Source organism: Myotis brandtii, unplaced genomic scaffold (assembly GCF_000412655.1).
Source record: "Myotis brandtii unplaced genomic scaffold, ASM41265v1 scaffold794, whole genome shotgun sequence".
In the NCBI taxonomy this organism is placed as follows: domain Eukaryota; kingdom Metazoa; phylum Chordata; class Mammalia; order Chiroptera; family Vespertilionidae; genus Myotis; species Myotis brandtii.
In genome coordinates this window covers 1,164,648-1,187,498 of record NW_005371198.1, presented here as the reverse complement: position 1 = coordinate 1,187,498, position 22,851 = coordinate 1,164,648, and the positions used below count along the sequence as shown (strand labels likewise).

General features: G+C 35.6%; 1 protein-coding gene across 1 annotated transcript in view; it reads right to left on the bottom strand.

Annotated features, from left to right (window-relative positions):
- EDIL3 (EGF-like repeats and discoidin I-like domains 3) overlaps window positions 1–22,851 on the bottom strand; it is a 404,766-nt gene that overhangs the window by 258,956 nt on the left and 122,959 nt on the right. The window contains exon 2 of the mRNA XM_014531211.1: window positions 18,091–18,224. Coding sequence (XP_014386697.1) covers window positions 18,091–18,224 — 134 coding nt within the window. The remainder of the gene's footprint in view (window positions 1–18,090; window positions 18,225–22,851) is intronic.

The window sequence follows — 22,851 nt, the reverse complement described above, 5'->3', positions numbered from 1 at the left end:
AACTAGGGACATTGAATACTGAATATTCTGTACCTTCTGGGATATAAATATTATAAAACTCTAATGTTTTTTTTTAAAGAAATGGTAATTAATTGATGACAGAGATTTACCTTACAAAATATTGGCATCTAATTCATGTGCATGTTTGAATACAGAAGCAAGTATTTAACATGTTATAGTTATTTTAACATGACATTTTTACTACTTTTGAAATCTGTGAAGCCTTTTAGTAAAATATCATTCATTTTTCACTGTTTATATTTCAAAGATGAATTCAGAAATTTTATGATGGCTTTGAAATGATGGGTTCCCAGAATACAGATCCGCATATTTGACTTAAAGATACTAAAATATAGTATCTTTTGAAAGGTAAAAGATGAAGGGAAAAACAACAACAGTGAGCAGGTCTATGTTAAAGGGAGCTGAGCTATCACTGGTGGGTCTGTTTCTCTTTGGTCAGGGGGAATTATTATTAATTTTTTTCATGTACTTTGAACTCATCCTAGGTCCTAGGACATTAACTAAAAGAGAGAAAGCACAGTCTCTGCTTCCCTACATGAACTGCACTAACCTAATGTACCACTGACATATTCAGCAATGAGTTGATGACTTCTATAAAGGATTTTTTTCTTGTCTGTTAAAGCAGAAACTAAAATTAAATGCTTTCTTTTCAGAATCATTAGGACCTTCTTTAAAAGAAAGGAGTCAGCATATCTCCACATTCAGGTGTTAATCAAGTGACACTGACAATGTAATTTCCCTATCTGCAAAACTTTGTCTCCCTGGGCTAAACTTGTCCATAATTGGAATGTCTTTAAAGAACTCCACTGATAAAAATGTGGACAAGTCTAACTTTAAGACAATGAAATTGAATAAAGGTTCAGGGCTATTTAGGGAGGGCTGAGCCCCATTCTTCTTATCTTTGAGGTTATTTTCAAGTCTGGAATGCACACTATTAACTTCCACTCTTCCAACAATTAAGAACAGTCTAGGAAACAGCCCATTTAGAAAACAGGAGGCAAGCAACTTTAAAAAGTTAAATGTGAGATCCAAACAAAACTTAAAGGTCACTTAGTCCAACCTACCAACCAAAAGTCTACAAATATGTCCTGGTTGGGTGGCTCAGCTAGTTGGAGCATTGACCCATATACCAGAAGGTTGCGGGTTCTATCCCAGATTGGGGCATGTAGAAGAGGCAACAAAATTGGTGTTTCTCTTTCTCTCTCCCTTCTTCTCTTTCTAAAAATCATAAAAAGCATATCCTCAGTGAGGATTTTTAAAAAAATCTAAATATTGATTCAAAACTTGTAGTGGCAGGGAATTCATAGCCTCAGAAAGAAACATGCCACATCACTCTCCCAGAGATAGCCTCTGGAGAACAAGGGAATAATGTGGCTCTTTCTTTGACAGACCAGCTATTCAAATGTTTGAAGACAGCTATGATATTTCCCATAATTCTCTTGATAACTGAGATAAACATCTCCACTTAATTTGATATATCATAGTATATATACTCTGGTCATCATATCTGTTAAAATCCTCATAATAAATTAAATTATGTCACGGTCTTTTAATATAGCAACAAGAAGATCTTACAACAAGAATTAGTTCTCCATTTAAGATCTAACTTCTACAAAACACAATGGCATTGTTACCTGCCTTCTTTAGGCTACTATGTCACAACTAACAATCCACAATTGTATCAGCTACTGAAAGAATAAAGAATTAATTTCCTTTCTCTCCTTCTTCCAGCCCCACATTATAGACCAATTTCTAGAACACTGGGGACTACTAAATCTTATCTCCTTCCTGTCTCAGGGCAAGACTGGGTAGGTAAAAAAGGGAGACAAGAGATGGGGAGGTCACCTTAACTGGTTTGGCTCAGTGGATAGAGCATTGGCCTGCGGACTGAAAGGTCCCAGGTTCGATTCCAGTCAAGGGCATGTACCTTGGCTGTGGGCACATCCCCAGTAGGAGGTGTGCAGGAGGCAGCTGATTGATGTTTCTCTCTCATCGATGTTTCTAACTCTCTATCTCTCTCCCTTCCTCTCTGTAAAAAATAAATAAAATATATTTTTTTAAAAAAAGAAAGAAATGGGGAGGTCATGCTTAGGGTGGGGTGTCAAGGGAGAATATAACTGGCTTGCAATCAATGTTAAAAATATTTTAGCAATAGGAAATAATGCAAAATTTTGAAATCAAGCAAAGCCTTAGTGCTATTCTTCTAACCTTTCACTTTCTACAAGCAAAGAATAGAGTTTGCATGTATTTCATATACAGTTGGTAAAGTCCACAGACAGGAAAACCAAATTTTTGTCTTTATTGCAATTGTTTTCTTAGTGTTCAAGACTAGTTGTAAATTCAGGTGAATATAAATATTTTGTTTCTTCTCATGGGATTTTCTACATGTCAACTGACATTTCCAGTCATAGAAGGGTTTCCTGGAAACTCTCTTTAAACCTTATAGCTGTTTTGTTCAGCAAGTGATCTCTGGTTAGAAATTCTAGATTAGAAACTAGCACTAGTTTCAGTCAATAAACCACACTCAAACTTTTCCAAATCAATTAACCTATTAGATCAATTCTTACTGAAAACAATCATAATAAATAATGAATTGAAAAACAGACTTATCTGGGAGGCAGAATAAATATGTAATAGAGCCCAGTTGGCATGGCTCAGTGGTTGAGCTTCGACCTATGAATCAGGAGGGCATCATTCGATTCCTGGTCAAGGCACACGCCCGGGTTGCAGGCTCGATCCCCAGTTGAAGAAACTTTTGAAAAATTAAAAGCTGACAGCTAAATTGCCCCCAATTTGCACATTCAAGGACAAGCTGAAAAATCCTGACATAAATATAATAGGTCAGTATTTATTGGACATTTCTATAATGCTATGGCTGAAATGATGGAAAAATATTCAGGGACTACAAAGCTTGATTTCTGCATGTAGCTTTTGAATTGTCTATAACAGTGGTTCTCAACCTTCCTAATGCCGCGACCCTTTAATACAGTTCCTCATGTTGTGGTGACCCCCAACCATAAAATTATTTTCATTGCTACTTCAAAACTATAATATTGCTACTGTTATGAATCATAATGTAAATATCTGATATGCAGGATGTATTTTCATTGTTACAAATTGAACATAATTAAAGCATAGTGATTAATCACAAACACAATATGTAATTATATATGTGTTTTCCGATGGTCTTAGGTGACCCCTGTGAAAGGGTCGTTCGACCCCCAAAGGGGTTGCGACCCACAGGTTCAGAACCACTGGTCTATAAGATTCATGTATATTTACTATTTTATAGCTTCTATATAGTTCTAATTATAGCAAGACTGGTATGTTAAGAGTCTTACATATATTAATTTATTTAATTTGAATAAAACCCCTTTGAGGTTGGTACTATTATTATCCCGATTTTACTGGGAAGGAACTAAGGCACTGAGGGGTTAAGCAACTTGCTCAAAGTAATCTAGACAGTACACAGAACAACTAGGATTTGAATTCAGTGTGGCTGAGTTCTTAACCACAACACCAGGATGAAATTCTTTAGAGAATGTGTTTCCGCAGAATTTCAAGAGAGCATCTGATGAACACTGGAATTACAGGTATTATTAGTAGTAAAGTAGTAGTAGTGTAGAAATTTGTGCAAGAGTAGGTCTTCCTTCCCCCGGCTGCTGGCACCAGCTTCCCTCTGGCACCTGGGACCCAGGCTTCCCTCCTGCCACCGGCAGGCACCCGGGACCAGGGCTTCCCATGCAGCCCCGGCTTCTCCAGAAGGTCATCTGGAAGAATGTCCGGTCTAATTAGCATATTAAACTTTTATTATTATAGATTACCTCAAGTTCTCTCATTGTTTCAAACCATCCATTCCTATATGTGTAACCAGCACAGTTAAACTTGAATAAAAACATTGAACTGTGTAAAAAGCATGGGATAAAATTTCAGGCTTCACATCTGTTCTGCCTGCTTTTGAGAAGAAATTTATGACCTTATTCTAATCATTACGATTATCACAGAACCACTTTCCCACTTAACATTGAGATTGGTATGAGCTCAACTGTTTATTTCAAGGTTAATATATGTATTAGCATTTTAATGAATAGAGTACTCTAAAAATGCAAGACACTATTAAAGGGAAAAGGGTGAGGAAGAAAATGTCCTGGGTATCACGTGATTGGTAAATTGTATTAAAAAAACTATCTGCCCTCCCCCTTCCATGTTCATTACATGTTAGCCTGATAACCAGACTGCCTAGTTGTGAGGTGAGACTTACCACAGAAGTTTTGGATCAGAAAATCATTGTGGAGAATAATATAGCTTGACTTCTAGAGTTGAATAATCAATAGAAGCTGACTTTATTGGCCAGAGCATGTTCTGTGGTGCACCCCGATTTATCCATTGCCTGTGGCGCCACAGCCATTGATTGAAGAGAGTTGAGATGATACAAACAACACCTGTCTTTGTGAAAATGTTTGGTAGTTACTGTGTTGACGAGTAACAGAAATCAGTTCTGTACCCATCGCTCTCTACGATTTGGATGAAGCAATTTGGGTCTGATTTCTCAATTAAAATCTTACCAGATAAAGACACTGTGGGATTTTTTTCAATATGCTCTATAAAGAAGTTGCCAATTCTTATTTGAGTTTTGCCCTATTTCCAAGGATTAGTACTTAAGAAAATACCTTTATCTCGATTCTCTCTTTTGCTAAGGACTAAAATTGGGTTCTCCCTGCTTTACTTCCCAAGCTTTGATTAAAATAAAATAAACTTAACAATAAATATTGATTATTACTCATTTTAAATCATAATTTGGTAAATTTTACACATCCAATGGGAAAAACTACATATATTCTGAAAATAATTCTGACCAAATTCTCTCTCATTATGTATTGCCACTGTCCTTTAAATAACACAGATTACAGAATTTGCCTTCACATAAATACTTTGAAATATGTTGGACAATAAAATGTCATAGAGCACAAAGTTACCTTGAGGTGTCAACTAGTTTTCCTATGGCTTCAGGGACTGTGGCCAAATAAACCTTCACACACAATGACATCTACTTGAAGCTCCTTGAGAAAAAATTCAGACAATTCAGACCTTCTGTTGCATTTTAGTAACCCTTATGTTTTATTAGTAATTCCTCATAGCAAATAGCATGATTGTAGCAGAGTAGGTGCCAATAAAATGTATTAATTAGTTTATCTAATATATTTTTATTAAACACTACATAATTACTAATAGTCCAAAGAAATTAATTTTAACCTATCAAAATACTTGTTTTCAATAAATTCTTAATGTTTCATCTCTCTCTTCATTCTATCTGCTGTGTAATTAATGGTAAGAGGACAGATGATAGCAAAGGCTGTCATTCAACCAATAGGCTTTCACTTTCCATTACAATGATATTAATCATTTTTCTCTTTACTACCTTTATCTAACCTTCTTAGGCTTTCTTTATCCAGGTATCCTAAGTCTGTTCCATACTATAGGTGCTCTAGGGCCAGTATTTAGGATTTCTTCTATTAAATCCCTACTCCCTCTCTCATTAGTTTAATTTTAGAGGATAGCCTTTTCCTCACAGTTTTTATCAATCAGACTGGACTTTATGTATGCCTGTTTTAAGTTTGGCCTCTTAAAATGATTTATAGCCACCTGCTGGTGTAGCTCAGCAGGTGAGCATTCACCCTGGAACCAAGAGGTCACCAGTTCAATTCCAGGTCAGGGTATATATCCGGGAGGCAGCTGATTGGTGATGTTTCTCTCTCATCTATGTTTCCGTCTCTCTTATCTCTCTTCCTTCCTCTTTCTCTAAAATATCAATAAAAACATATTTTTAAAAATTTATTTATTTATTTATTGCCTTATATATTAAGTGAAAATGAAAGGGGATATAGTCTTCATGTTATTTTATAACTTTGATGCGTTAACAATCTCTTCTTTTGCTCCCTAAGAATATTTTCTCCCCCTGTTATACAAATCGAATAACTATAACCCAAATCTACATTACTATAATTAAGTAGATCTAAGCCTATTAGGCTTTTTCATCAAAAATGCATTATGATAAACTATTTAGCCTTTCCTATACAATCCTTATGATATTAAAAGTTCTCAAATAACTCTTATCCCAACCATTTACTTTTAAGAATTTAGTCTAAAGAGACAATGGCGAATGTACTCAAAATACAGTTACCAGAGTATTTATCAAAATGTTTATAAGAGAGAAAATTTGCATAGCACTTGAATGTCCAAACAATAAGGGCTTCTTCAAAGAATAATGGTTAATGATATAATGTTATCCTGACATTTTAAATAATGTCAGGAAAGAATTTATAATCAATGGTAATATGTTAATTTTATAGTGAAAAAAGTGATCATCAATGAAAAAGAAATATGTGCAGTATAAGTTTTACACACACATGTTTACACATAAATATGTGCACAATTTTATATCAAGGGCTTAATTTAAATTGCTTTCACACTTGATATGACTGTTTATGGCTATAGAAACATACATGATAAATCTACAGATAAACAACAGAAAAAAAGAATATATAGCCTAAAATTACATTTTGTCTTATATTTTCTAAATATTCTTCTTTATTGCATTCATAATGAAGAAAATAAATTCTCTACGAAAGATTTATCCATTTCAAGACAAAACCAGTGTACACTGTTAAGTTTTCTTCCTATTAATAGTATTCAGCAACTCAACCTAAATTTAATTACTTTCTTCATTTTTTTTGTTTCTATTGTAATCATAAGAAAAACATTTTGCTCAATCTCTAGCAACATATCAGTTTCCCTAAAACAATAAAATTTTAAAACCTTTCACCATTGCTTAAAAATAATATTATTTTTTAGTAACCTGCTCTGTTTGGGATGCCATGGATTAATATGTAGTTAATGCAATTAAAAGAAAACAAACAATAGGTATAATTATCAGAATAAAAAAAAGATTAATGCTGAAAATCAATGAAGAAGGTAAACCAAGTAACAGTATGAAAAGTTTTGAAGGTTGTTGGGCACATTTTAACTATTGTATGTCATTTGTGAGTCACTTATAGACCTCTTTTCCATATAAGTATTTAAACTTGGAAGATAAAATTTTTCTAAAGATTAATGCTAAATTTGCCACTTAGCCTATCACTTTAAAACAGTAATTTTCCTTTTCATAAATATGTTAAATTGCACATGTTGACAGCAGCATAACCAACTTCATGACACTTCATTTGAAATCTAAATAAAAGGATAATTTAAGCCCTGGCTGGTTTGACTCAATGGATAGAGCACTGGCCTGTGAACTGAAGGGTCCTGGGTTTGATTCCGGTCAAGGGTACATGCCTGGGTTGTGGGCTCGATCCCCAGTGGGGAGTGTGCAGGAGGCAGTGAATCAATGATTCTCTCTCATCATTAATGTTTCTATCTCGCTCTTCCTCTCCCTTCCTCTCTGAAAGCAATATATATATGTTTTTTTTAAAAAAGGAAAATTTAATATCACTTTCCATTTTCACTTTTCTAGTTTTTTAAATGTATTTTCCTAATATGAACAGAATATAGTTAAGTTTTTCCTTTTTTAAGAGTTTTTTTACTTTTCCTCCCTTATTAAAAACATGCATTGTATTCATATCTAGAAATGTAGAAATAAAAATCTATTCATATATCTGCATTTTTATCAACTTCTTGCATTGCCAATAAAAAGCATTAAAAAAATCAAAGAAGAAAACTAACATTCCATGGTAGATTGCAAAACTAGCCACAAACTCTTCACTTCTTGCGTCCTCGCCTTTGCAATATGAAGTGGCAGATCCACCCATTAAAGTGCCCTTAGCTAGTGTGATACAACCTGAGATTTGAAAAGTGCTTGTAGTTGGGTCTTGATCTGTTGACTTCTCTTAGGACCTTTCCATCACCACTATGTAAGGGAGCTTGATCTAATGAGGAAAAGCCATCACAGCTGAGCCATCTTCTGCTACCCAGCACCAATCAACCAGTCACTTACTTAACTTACTCACAGAATTGTGCGGGAAATGTTTGTGTAAATCCACTAAATTTGTGATGATTTGTTAAGTAGAAAAATCTTAATGATATACATCCACTATCACTTTATTCACAATAGTATCCATCCCCTAGCAATAGGAAAGGTATACACTCAGAAAAAAAGACAATGGGGCCCTAACCGGTTTGGCTCAGCGGATAGAGCCTCAGCCTGTGGACTCAAGGGTCCCAGGTTCGATTCCGGTCAAGGGCATGTACCTTGGTTGTGGGCACATCCCCAGTAGGGGGCGTGCAAGAGGCAGCTGATCGATGTTTCTCTCTCATCGATGTTTCTAACTCTCTGTCCCTCTCCCCTCCTCTCTGTAAAAAATCAATAAAATATATATATATAAAAAGACAATGGGTAAAATGGTATATATCAACTTTTAAAAAATGTGTTACATTGTCTTTTCTTTCAAACTGAAGCTTTACTACAAATTAGCTCCTCCTTCTGAGCAAGAGAGGATTTGTGTATTTGACATTTTCTAAGGTTCTTCGATGTTCTATGTATTTTTTTCTGAAGTTAATATATAATTGTTAGGAAGTACAAGTTAACAAATTCTAATAATTGTAATTAACAATAAAGTAGAAACATGTTTAAATTAATAAACTAATAGTTTATTAGCTATGTTATAGTAGAAATATTTACATAAATAAAACAAAATTACTTTTCTGTAATGTATGCAAAGTAAATGGCAAAATTTTTTCCTTAACTCTGTCATTGTAGCTGTACAATCCTATTTGTTTGTATGAACACATATTTAATCCTTGTAATTAACAATAAAGTAGAAACATGTTTAAATTAATAAACTAATAGTTTATTAGCTATGTTATAGTAGAAATATTTACATAAATAAAACAAAATTACTTTTCTGTAATGTATGCAAAGTAAATGGCAAAATTTTTTCCTTAACTCTGTCATTGTAGCTGTACAATCCTATTTGTTTGTATGAACACATATTTAATCCTTATTATTATGAGAAAGTAGGTAGATATGACTCTGATAATAAATCCCTTTGACTCTAGTTAACTGAGAAATTCTTAGCAATCCATGGCTAGTAGCTTTTGAGAAAGTGTTTTAGTCCATTTAGAATAGATTTCATTATAATTTCTAGAAGTATGGATTCAATCATGAGTTATCCTTCCAAGAAATATTCTTAAGGGTTCAAACTGGATTATAATTTCATCTAATATATAAATCACTGAAGTGAAATGACCAAATCTCTCATTTGGTAATCAAAATTTAGAAATCTAAAAATAGTCTCACTCAAGGTTCCCACTTAAAGCTTGTTAACAATCTGGTATTCCATGATCACTGATAAGAAGTCTTTTAGAAAGTTTCTGCTACACTACCTGATATCCTGACAATGATCATCTTCTAAAAGATAAAACATGAACATGGCTATTCATGGGCAAGACGTACAGTGAAAATTGTTTTTTAAATTGTTATGACATACTTTATGTTTATGGCTTCAATGTAACCAATTTTTCATAATGAATTGAAAGCAAGAGGACATTTTAGCAGTGATGAGATCTGAAGAACCTAAATCCATGTAGCAAAGGGATACCAACTATCAAAGGCAAAAGGATGGACTATAATAGATAGAAGAGGACAGGAGAGGACAGAACAGCAGAAAGCACCTTCATGTGTATTAATATTTTTCAAATTAAGAAAACCTGGTCAGAAGCCAATGCAGCTACAGAGAGAATAAAGAGAAAGAATTATAAATGAAATGACATGCTGACTTTGTTATCCTGTACTGAATTATTCTCAATAACATCGGTGCTTTGAATTTTCTCGTAAATATGATGCTAGATTTTAAATTACTACCAAATTCCAATGTGTCCGTCCTTTGGTTCCAGACTGATAGTTTTAAGAGGTTAAATTTATTATAAATATTATTTAAATATCTATATGAGTCATCTAACATAGTTTATTCTTAATGAAACACGAGCTCAGTTTTTATGTCATTTTTTCTGAATCGTAATGACTTTGCAATTCCATCTAAAAGGAAAAACCTTCCTTGTCCCAAATTCCCATTTCAGTTACTGTCCTCTCTCCTGGGTTCGATTCCGGTCAAGGGTGCATGCCTGGGTTGTGGGCTCGGAAGTTATCTCAGTTCACTCTCTGTTCGAACACTACTCTCTGTCTTTGCTAATATTCTTATAAAAAATATACTTCCTCTTCTTATACCTCACACTTGTCTCTATTTTTCTTTTTCTTTTTTTTTGGATTAGGGAAGGTAGGATCTACTGGTTCCAAACCACTTGGCATTTATATTTTTAAAATATATTTTATTGATTTTTTACAGAGAGGAAGAGATAGGGATAGAGAGCCAGAAACATCGATGAGAGAGAAACATCGATCAGCTGCCTCCTGCACACCCCCTACAGGGGATGTGCCAGCAACCAAGGTACATGCCCTTGACTGGAATCGAACCTGGGACCCTTTAGTCCGCAGGCCGACGCTCTATCCACTGAGCCAAACCAGTTAGGGCTCTATTTTTCTTTATAGAACTTAGCATAAGTGTGATACTTTATTGTCTTTTCCTTGTTTGATTAGAATATCCATGAAGGCAAAGTCTATTTTTTAATGGTTATATTATCAATGCCAAGAGTGCCTGGCATATAATATATACTCAATAAGTATTTTATGGATGGATGACTAAACAAATAAATTGATGAATATTTATTATAGCCATTTTAAAAATTGATCTTCATTGTTGAAAGTAATACAGATGGCTCCTTTTTAAAAATATATTTTTTTTATTGATTTCAGAGAGGAAGGGAGAAGAAAAGAGAGAGAAACATCATTGATGAAAGAGAATCATAGATTGGCTGCCTCCTGCACGTCCCCTCTGGGGATCGAGCCCGAAAATGGGCATGTGTCCTGACCGAATCAAACCCTGACCTCCTGTTTCATAGGTCAATGCTCAACCACTGAGCTACACTGGTCAGGCCAAATGTCCTCCATTGACCCCTCCACCCGTCCAATTCCACCCCCCAGGTCTTCACCACACTACTGCCTGTATCCATGGGTTATGTATATATGTATATAAATTCTTTGATTAATCTCTTCCTGCCCCCTTTCCTCTGAGATATTAGAGCCATTTTTAAATTAATTATTCAGCACAGTTTTAAGTTTACAGAAAAATAGAGGAAGGTATAGAGATTTCCCACATAGTCCCTCACCCCACATATGCATAACCTCCCCCATTATCAACATTCTCCACCGTTTCTTACAATTGATAAACCTACATTAACACATCAAAATTGTCTAAAATCTGTAGTTTACACTAGGGTTCACTCTTAGTGTGTACATTGTATGGGTCTGGACAATATATAATGACATGGATCCATCATTATAATATCATATAGACTATATTCACTACCCTAAACTCCTCTATGCTTCTCCTAAGGTATTTTAAAATTCCACTTGTTCATTACTGGTATAGAGGAAAATGATTAAGTTGTGTATATCAATTTTGCATCCTTAAACCTTGCTAAAATTGCTTATTAGTTCCCAGAGTTTTTTTGGTTGATACTTCAGATTTCTTTCCACAGGGATGGTCATGTCATCTGTGAACAGACTATTTTATTTATTCCTTCCCAATCTGTAAACCTTTTATTTCCTTTTCTTATCTTAGTGCATTAGCTAGTACCTCCAGTACAATGTTGAAATAGAGCAGTGAGAGGGAGGATCCTTGTCTTGTTTCAAATCCAAGAGGAAAAGCGAGTTTCTTACCATTAAGTATGATTTTAGTCAAAGATTTTGTAGGCATTCTTTATCAAGTTGATGAATTGTTCCTGTATTCCTAGCCACCTTTTAAAATCTTACTTCAATTCTTCCATGTGCCACAATCAAGTTCTTTCTCCAAAATTCCAACAAAACTGACCTTGGCAATATCATCCATAAGTCACATGTAATCAATGTAAATGTTATTTTGATTAACTTCACAGTATTTGACACTGCTGACCACTCATTTCTTCAAACACTGTTTATCCTTAACTTTTGGGGTACCACGCTTTCCTGGTTTCTCTTCTATCTCCCTGACCACTCTATCTCAGTCTCCTCTATAGATTTAACTTTCTCTACCTACTCCTTAATTATTGATAAACCTCTTATCAATTTCCATTTCTGGGTCCTCTCATCTTTTTTAGATGTTCTTGTGCTTCTGGGAAGATCCATACATTTCCCCAGCATTGATAAATATCTGTGTAATTGTAACTTAAAAATCTATGTCTGGCTTCTTACCTAATATAGCTAGTTCCTTGAACCCGATATGTGAAATAATCATTTCATTTTCTGGTTCCCAATCCAGTGTATCCTCAATTTGCACTATCTGAGTAAATGGCAGAGTTGCTCAGGTCAGAAACTGATATTGTTTCTTCTTTACTTTTTACTTTCTCCAAACTCCTTCTACTCAATTAACCCATAAGTTACCAATAATTATCTATTCCCTTTAAATATCTATTGACTCTTTCCTTTCTATTCCCTTTGTTACAACACTGATCCAGGCCAAGAACATCATGTCTAACCTGTTCTTCCACAGTAGCCTTTTAATTGTCTCCCTGCCTTAATCTGTTCTATTGCCCCGCGCCCCCCACCTCCATGTGGCAAAGAAAGTGATCTCCTAAAAGTACATTGTTCTCAGCATAAGTCCAAATTCCTTAAAAACAATTGCAAAGCTGCAGAATCTGCCATCATCACCATCTGCAAATTCATTGCTGCCTCCATGTCTCTCCCTTTTAAGCTCTAGCCACACTGAATTTCTTTCAGCTCATGGAATTATGACTTTTCTTATCTCCTGGCTTTTCTAAGAATTATATCCTCTGTCTTGAATATGTTTAGCTTTCTGTCTGTTAGACTGAAATTATCTTTAAGAATTATCTCAAGATATAATTTTTTCAGGTAGGCATGCATTTTCTGACACCTCGCTTAAGATATGACACCTGATTTACATTCTTATGGCTCCGTATACTTCTCCTATCACGACACCCATCATCTTTATCTATTTATTTATTTCTCTGTTTTCCTAGCTAGACAGCAATTTCTGTAAATTTGCTTACCGTTGCATTCTACCATTTAGGTAACTCAGTAGGTACTCAATATATATTTAAGAATCAATAAAAGCTAAGATTTTATTTTTCTAAGTCAAATCACTTATTTTGTTCTCTTTGGTTGCATTAATATAATATGTATTTACATTGTAAAAGTTTATATTTATCATTAGTTTACTAGACTTACAACCACTTATTTTGTTCTCTTTGGTTACTTTAATATATTATGTATTTGTGTTGTAAAATATTATATTTATCATTAGTTTATTAGAGAATTATGTCATGAAACTTGAAAAATTTAATAATTCCAAATATTTTTATATGTGTACTCTAGAATATTCACTAGCAATGGAAATTTCTATATGAAATAAATGTGTCAGCATGCTCCAAATTATTGCACAGAATTAACCAGGAATGTGAGGAGGTAATTAGAAAACAATCTGGGGCTTAATCTCATGGTCGTTGTGTAAAAGACCCCTGGAGAATGAGTTAGCATCATGTGTACATCTGTGCAAATACTGGTTAATCTAGCCAATGTCTTCAAATCTGAGGATGTGTAGTAGGTGTTTTACTTCCCTTTTCTCTGAGACATGTCTTCCTATTGCCTTTTATAAATATCAGAAGTGAGTCTTAATAACACTAAGAAGCTGAGAGCATTGAGATTGGGAGATAGGTCTGTATAAGGGAGATGTGTGTGGTCAAGAAAGAGACAGAGAGAGAAGGAGAGAAACGGAAACTGAGAGAGGTAAAAGTAGATATTGGAATATACAGACAGATCAAGAATTAAGCTGTATAAGGGAGATGTGTGTGGTCAAGAAAGAGACAGCGAGAGAAGGAGAGAAACGGAAACTGAGAGAGATAAAAGATGGATATTGGAATATACAGACAGATCAAGAATTAATTCAAAGAAAAGTAATGTTGTCTAGCAAATAAAGTTCACAAATCTGAGCAAGTCAACATTCCCAAGCTTCCCCCATACAATGCGAATGTAAGTGAGGTGAGGATTGATTGGAGATGTGGTTAAGTGTTTTGTACTTATCTGACACTAGATGCTTTGAGAGGGAAGAATTAAAGTACAAAATGGGATGAGAATCTCTTTTGAAGTCAGTAGCATCAAGAACTTAAAACAAGGACACTACAAAATAATGAGGTTTGAGGTAAAATCAAACAGCATTTTTTACCTCTAAGAATAGCATGTATTTGAAATTCTCCTTTCCAAATGTACAATAATAAAGTAAGTGTATGTTTGATTACAGAATGAACAAAGTAAAAATAATTTTAAATTAGGATCACAACACAACTTTCCAAACAAATACAGACACATTTATTTCTTTCCTTTAGAAATTAAAAACAAGAAGATTTAGAACTTCATATAATCACAAAATTCATATGGTTTAAAAGGTCAGAAAAACCTTAGATACTCCTCCATCTTTGGGAGATTAATGTGAAAGTAAAAATACAGCAATAGCGACAGCTCTAACTTTTGTCTTTTAATATCTTACATTAAAATACATATAACTTTTGTATTTAAAGGAAATAAAATTCTAGTACTGTGCTTTCTGCACTGGTGCTACCTAACAGTAGGGAAACAACAACAACAAAAAGAAGTAGATTTTTAAAACTAAAATGACAGGATAATCTTCAATAATCTAAAGTTTCCTTTATTTTGTTTCATTGATTTTTAAGATATGAAAAAAATCTAAAGTTGGTTAGATATCAAAGGCATTGTTGTTGTTTTTATTCAATAAAGGTTTAGTATGTCCTTATTCTATGTAAGAAAATATGGAGCTGAGAAAGGGGTAGTAGAAATGCAAATAAGGTAACATATCTGTTCCAAAGAACCATCTAACCTGAAAAAATATGGTTTTTTTTTACTATTCTCTCGTCCTTTAAAAATATTATTTCACAAAATAGCAAAGCTGTATTTAAGAAACTATAGACATTTTAAACTTTTAGGGCATTTGTTTTATATTATTTTAATCTTATAAAACCAATTGGCATAACAAATATACTATGCTAAATGGTAAAGCAAATAAAAGCTGGATGTATTTCTTCCAAGAACTCCTAAGTAGACCTCATGGAAGAATAAGGTTGCTTGAAACATATCACAAAAAAATGTATTGCTTAAGATAATAAAGTATAACTGCCCTATTTCAGAGGTACTTATAATAATAAATCTGAATAAAAATTCTATAAGCATTTGATTCCCAAAGCCTCACTGAAGTACATGGAATATTATAGTGTGTTTAATTTTTAAATTGTTGTTGCTAATACTATCATTCTGCTGATAAAATGGTAAATATGGAATTATTGTTTAAAAATATAACCAAAAGTATTCAATTATTTATTTTTAAAATTGTATGAAGATACTTGTTTTTAAAATTAATTAAATACATTTGCTTCTTCAACTGTAGATTTGACTCTTTCACAGTAGCAACAAGAGCATTATATACTACAAATCAAAGACACTGCCATATCTGGGGTTAGTGGGCTTAACTAAATAAATTTTTATTTTATTTATATATTCCTATTAGAAATATTTATGTCTATAATTTTCTTCAGAGCTATAGACTTTCCTAAGCATATGATTCTCAGATTAAACTCTAAAACTCCCTGTATATATTTGGAGACTGGGTTAAAGTGGTTACAACAGTTTAAGTTCTATGGCACTGTATCAAACCATCTTAAATAGGAGCAAGTTAATATAAACCTTGTAAAAGAATTATCTTTGAAATGAATTAATGTACAAGGTACTTTTCAGTAGTCATATATAATTAACTTTTTTAGACATAATACATTCATACTAATGTAATATAAAAAGGCATTTAAAAGATAAAGCATATTAAAATCTAATAGCTAGTGGCCAAAAACAGAAGTTAATGGTTTTAATTACTAGAGGCCCTGTGCATGAAAATTCATGCACTGGAGCGGGCGTCCCTCAGCCTGGCCTAACCCCCTTTCACAGTCCAGGAGCCCTTATGGGCAGGAGGCAACCTGGTGATCAGGGGAAGGCAACACCCCCATCACACCTCTGCTGCTGCCACTGCCGGCAGCGCAAGCCTCGGCCGGCCCTGGTTACCTGAGCCTCAAGCAGTCCTGGGCGGCTGAGCAGCCACCATCCGAGGCTGGTCTGCACCTTGGGCCGGCCCTGGATGGCTGAGCATCTAACAGCCAAGGATTGCCTGCACCTCATGCCGGCCCTGGGCGGCTGGGGGGCTGAGGGTACAGAAACTCTGGAGGCAGGCGCCCCAGTGGGCTGAAGGGACTAGGCGCCGCCATCGTGTGGCTGTGGGCACCACCATCTTTGAGGGCATGGCATTCAATTAGCATATTCCCTCCTTATTGGCTGTGGGCGCCACCATCTTTGTGACAGTGTGAGGGTCAATTAGCATATTCCCTCTTTATTAGATAGGATCCTTTCATTCATTGAAACAATAATGATTGACTCCTACTATGCATAAAGATGATTCTTGTAGACCAGGGGTGGGCAAACTTTTTGACTCGAGGGCCACAATGGGTTCTTAAACTGGACCGGAGGGCCGGAACAAAAGCATGGATGGAGTGTTTGTGTGAACTAATATAAATTCAAAGTAAACATCATTACATAAAAGGGTACGGTCTTTTTTTTTTTTAGTTTTATTCATTTCAAACGGGCCGGATCCAGCCTGCGGGCCGTAGTTTGCCCACGGCTGTTATAGACACTATTACTTTTCTGCTTCAAAACTATTTCAGAAGTTATAGAAATCTCCAAGTTTCCCAAGGTTTATGCTAGTTGACAGAACTTTAATGAAAAACATGTTTGGTTTTCCTATATAGATCAGATATAGACTCTTCTTATGCTTCTTGGTATTGAGCTGAAAGAAACACATTGCAATCTATCAAACTAAATCATGGTATTATCTTTAACCAGAGAGAAAAGTCTCTACACAAGTTTACTTAGTGGTAAATTATTTAAAGCACAGCTATTTTCTTAATGAGGAACTATTTGGAAGTTATGGAAGTTACCCTGAATTCATAATTATACATGTCAATGAAGTACTTCACAGATGAAAAAAACCCACACACTTTGAAATATGATCAATGACTATTTAGTATCTGTAAAGCAATTTTTTGAGAGGACTGTGAAGAACAATGTAGCTAGAATATTGGTTTCTTTCATATAGTTATAGTGTTAGAAAAGTAAAAATTAGAACAGCTACAAAATACTGATAATATTATCAGTTGCTAAAATAAGTTCTGTTTTATTTAGTGACTATTGAATTTGAATAAATTGACTTAAGCATGATTTTCTATTGTGAATATAAATGTGAATAAATGTATATTAATATTGGAGAGATAAGAAATTTATCATATTCCAGTAGCACTTGTAGTGCCTTTAAAGTATAGTGTTAACCATTAAAATGTACTAAAATTACTTATTAAGAACACCAATAAAATATAATTTAAATATAAAATGGAAATGATAAAATTGAGAGTCCTACAGAGGAGTAACTAATTAGCAACATACAGCAATCTTATGCAGAACTAGAGGCCCAATGCACGAAATTCGTGCACAGGGGGAGGGGGAGGCCCCTCAGCCCAGCTGCACCGTCTCCAATCCAGACCCCTCGGGGGATGTCCAGGAGATCGGGCCTAAACCGGCAGTCGGACATCCCTCTCACTCTCCTGAACCGCTGGCTCCTAATCACTCACCTGCCTGCCTGTCTGGTCGCCCCTAACTGCCCCCCTGCTGGCCTGGTCACCCCTCACAGCCCCCCTGCTAGCCTGGTCACCCCATGCAGCCTGCTGCTCAGTCATTTGGTCATCCCTCACTAACCTCCCTGCCAGCCTGGTCATAGGCAGCCGTCTTGTGAGAGTATGATGGTCAGTTTGCATATTACCTCTTTATTATATAGGATACCTACAATGCACCACAGCCAACTTTGCCAGCCACTCATGGAAATAAAGAGAATAACTACTGAAATGCGTAAATCTTGCACTTACCAACCTCCACAACACTAGAACAGTTGGGATCTGTGAAGCCGTCCAGACACTCGCAGGTAAAGGAATCTTCAGACAAGCCTGACAAGCAGATGCCCCCATTTTCACATGGATTGGGATCACAAATATCACCTGAGGAATAAAGAAACAAACTTTTACTTTTTTATTTTTGTCTTAGTACTGAAATGCACTATTTCACATACCCCTCTCATCTTCCTCTGGTAAAGTCACCATACAATTCAGATCTACAGATAATGTATGCAAGACCCATTTGAAACCACGTGCTTTTAAGGAAGATGGTATGTAACATAGCAAATATTAACATTTATAATTCAAACAACTCATACAGAATTGCACAGTAAAAGCTATTAATTTAGTTTCGAGTTCCTTCATTACATGCAAATGAAATACTATCTAATTTGCTAAAGATTAACTGAAATATGTATGGTAGACTGGTTTATTAATTACACCAATAAATAACCTTTCAATATCCACATATGTTGCTCTGTAATTTTCCAATTCCCCTCATTAAATGGGTGGGTTTATTGCTGGATCCTAGACTCTGGGCTTGTTCCTGTGACTTGCCTTGGCTAGTAGAAAGCTAGCAGATTTGAAGCCAGCAGAGTTCGGAAAACGCTTTTGAGTATTTCCACTCCCTCTCTTGGCACCCTACCATGTTTTGAGAATAATTTCAGGCTAGCTTACTGAAAAGAGGTAAGTTAAATGTGTAAGGATAAGAGAGAAGCTACCTAGAAATAAGTTGTGCCATAACGAAGACCTAAAATATGTGCCCTTGGCTTGGAACTGGGTAGCAAATAAAATGTGGAAAGGCACTGAGAGAACGGCTCTCGGAAGCTAGAACAATGGCTATCCCTGTTATGTAGAGAGAAGCAGTTGGTAAAGCTGCCACCTGAGGAGACGCCAGTGATGGAAAATGCACCTAATGAACTTTTGTATACAAGTAATGAGATTTCCAGGCAGAATGTGGAAGTGTCAGCTGGCTCTTAGTAGTCTCATTTGATAAGGTACTATAAGAGGCATGCTAAATAAAGGACTGATGAGTCTGAAAGTACAGAAAAGTAATATGGAGGGACCAGAACTTGTGGTAGAAACTAAAGCTCTTTCTCAAACCCTGGCCTCTCAAACAAGTGAAAAATCAAGTCCAGGGCTTGGTCAGAAAGACATGGCTTCAACATAAGTATCAAATCAAGGCTATGACTATAAGATTCTTCATGAAAACATTTCAGATAATTCAGATGCAACTTGAAAGACTCTCTTAGGTAATTCAAAGGGTTTCTAGAAATCTGAAGGATATTATCCCTGAGCTGTCTGGCAGACCCAAGCCAGACAATCTCAAGTGAAAACAGGCTTCAGACAGTCATGGGTGTGGCTTTATTGCACAGAGAGGATGTGAATCAGAATCAGAAAAGCCTGTACAGTGTTTAGAGGACCTTGCTAGGTGAAAGTACCACCTCCTAAATTAAGAGAATAAGGCTTTTTATTTATTTTTTAATATATTTTTATTGATTTCAGAGAGGAAGGGAGATGGAGAGATAGAAACATCAATGATGAGAGAGAATCATTGATCTGCTGCCTCCTGCATGCCTCCTACTGGGGATCGAGCCTGCAACCTAGGCATGTGCCCTTGACCAGAATCGAACTCAGGATCCTTCAGTCTGCAGACCAACGCTCTATCCACTGAGCAAAACTAGCTAGAGCAGAGAATAAGGCTTTTTAAAAGTTAAAAATGCATCTGGCCCAAACTCCATAACACTTTACATTTGTTAAGAACTTTATTCCCTACTAGAAGCCCGATGCACAAAATTCATCCTTCCCCCGGCTGCCAGCACCAGCTTCCTCTGGCACCCGGGATTCAGGCTTCCCTCCAGCACCCTGGACCTGGAGTTCCCTCCAGCCACTGGCATCTGGGACCTGGGCTTCCCTTGCAGCCTGACTTTCTCCAGAAGTTCGTCTGGAAGGATGTCTGGTCTAATTAGCATATTATGCTTTCATTATTATAGATAGGAGCTTTCCCTTGAATTACTTCATCTCTTTTCTCAGCTAGCCACTTTAAAATTATAGAAAAATAAAAATGGAGGTTAAGATTATTGTCAAATTTATAAAGCAAGTCATTAGCTATACTAGATAAAATATAAAAATACTACATTAGCACTAAAGAAGATATTAGAAAAGAGTCATGAAATAAGTGAATAAATGAATTAATATGTTTTGAGAACACTGCCAACTGTAGGAGGGCTGGATCATGGAGTATTTGTTTAGGAATAGCTGAGAAAGTGTAAATAGGTCAGATCAGAAAAGATTAAAAAGTGACCAATGTAATTTATAAGATGAAGAGCCAATGGATATTATTACATGTATATTAAAGTTTTGACATGAGCTTATCTATATTTTAAGAAGACTATCGTGGCAGCATTCTATAGAGTACAGTTGAATGGGGAGGTTGACAACTGGTAAAGATACTTCAATATACTTTCTTTCTACCTTTTATATTTCTAGCTAGCTTAGTCACTCAGCTATCCCTCCTTCTGTCCATTCATTTGTCCATCTATTCTTTTATTCCTTGAGTACCTATGTTACATTAGGCACTTAGGTAAGTTAGACATACAGAACTAAAGACAGACTTAACCATGAAGAAGTACAGAGCTTACCAGGGGAGATAAAAAAAATCAGCAGAGTGACAAGAGTTGTGATTAGTGTACATGATCCAAACTGTAGGGTCAATGGAGACTTCTAAAAAGATTCAGTGCTATCAGGTGATATAGCAGAGGAGGTGCATGGCCAACATTCCAGGCAACAGGAATTACATACACAAAGGGAAAAGATCATGGCTCATTCCAGGAACTTCTAGTAGGCTCCCACAATTAGAGCATAGTTTTATGTGAGCAATAGAGAGAAATAAGCTCAAAAGGCTTATTTGGTCCAAAATTTTTAAGTTCACCTTTAAGCAGTGGAAAAATCATAAAAGAACTTAATGCATGACAAAGCAAGTGGTCAAATTTGTGTTTTAGAATGATGACTAAGGCAGCGTTGTGTTGGGTCAGATGAAGGAGTCCAGGCTGAGAGCAATTCTCCCAAATCAGTACCATCCCTCCCCCAGATAATTAATCTAGAGCAAAGGAATTAGCGTTGAAATTTTCTAGAAAGAGTGAATTACCCAATGTAAAGTGAAACCATATCTCTTTGCCTTTGGTGTGAACAAAGCAGCTTAGCTTTGTACAGTCAGACAAATAACACTACCATCTCCTAACTCTGTGCACTGAATGGGGATGACTATGAATGAGGGAACATTTTTTGATGAGACATGAGTCAAAATTTTGTATATTGTAAATACTACATACTAGTGAAGAGGAATTCTACACCCCCCAGACGAGATCTGCTGTTGCACCAGGTCGAGGCATGCTGAAGTTGTTTCTATTGCTTTATTTACACTGACAGAGGCAATGTCTCCAGGAGAAAGGCAAGGCATGAACAGAATCCTAGAGGTTCTCAAGCATACTCTCTGTATGTATCAACTTATCCAAAATCAAGAACCTCTCATTCTGACCCCTCTCACTCCTACAGCCAAGTTCCTGCATAGTTTATTCACTGATGTGATCTTACAGTCCAGATATCCCAAGGGCCACATGAGGCTATACTGTCTGGTTCCTTTGATTATCCCATCATTATGGGTAGTTTTGGTGTCTGAAGAAAACTTTCTTGTTACTCTGTTGTCCTTTCAAGGTGATAATACTTAATCTAACGGGTTTTCTACCAGGTGTGTATGCCAGTCATATAATGCTTCTGTGGTCAAAATGAGACAGAATGATCTGTTTACCTCTAATTATATCTTGTAGATTCCAGCTGCTGTTGAGCTGACCTATTTTTTCTCATCCTTGTACTTTTTGTTCTTTTTGCTTATGTCCACTTATTTCTAAGAAATTATATACTTGTAAAAATTCATTTATCCTCACTATTGATATTTACCTAGCATCTTTTTGAAAGATAGAAAAGAATAGATTTGACAAAAATGATGTACAAGGTAGAATCAAGATGACATTGTGACCAAATTAATGTGAGGGTTGAGGGAGAGCAAGAAATCTGGTTTGACTGATTTCTAGAGCTCCTCCCTGGATGACTGAGTGGCCATCTTTTATAAGAAAATATATTAGGTTTCAGTTTAAAGGAATTATTGTGTTTGAGAAGTCTGTGGGATATCGAAAATAAAAATGTCCATAAAGCTATTAATTAAGCAGATATACGATTGGAAAGGTTTTCAGCACATGAATTGTTAAGTATGAATGTGGAAATTATATTTCAGTGAGAGACTTTGAAGGGAGTGCAGAACAGGAGAGGAGAGGGGAGCAGAGAGGTAAAAGGAGGAGGGGAGAGGTCCTTGGGAACACCAACAAATAAGTAAAGAAAAAGGAGGAAGATTCATTTAAAAAAAAGAAAGAAAAGAACATAGGGGTGCACCTTTCTGATGGGTGTTTCTGTATCCTTGGGATATATTCCTAGAAGTGGTATTACTGGGTCAAATGGCAGTTCCATTTTTAATTTTTTGAGAAAATGCCATACTGTTTTCTACTACGTAGCTGTAAAAAAGAAGGAACTCTTACCATTTGCAACAGCATGGATGGAAATGGAGAGCATTATGCTAAGTGAAATAAGCCAGTCAGAGAAAGATAAATATCACATGATCTCACTCATTTGTGAAATATAATGAACAACATAAACTGATGAACAAAAATAGATCCGGAGACACAG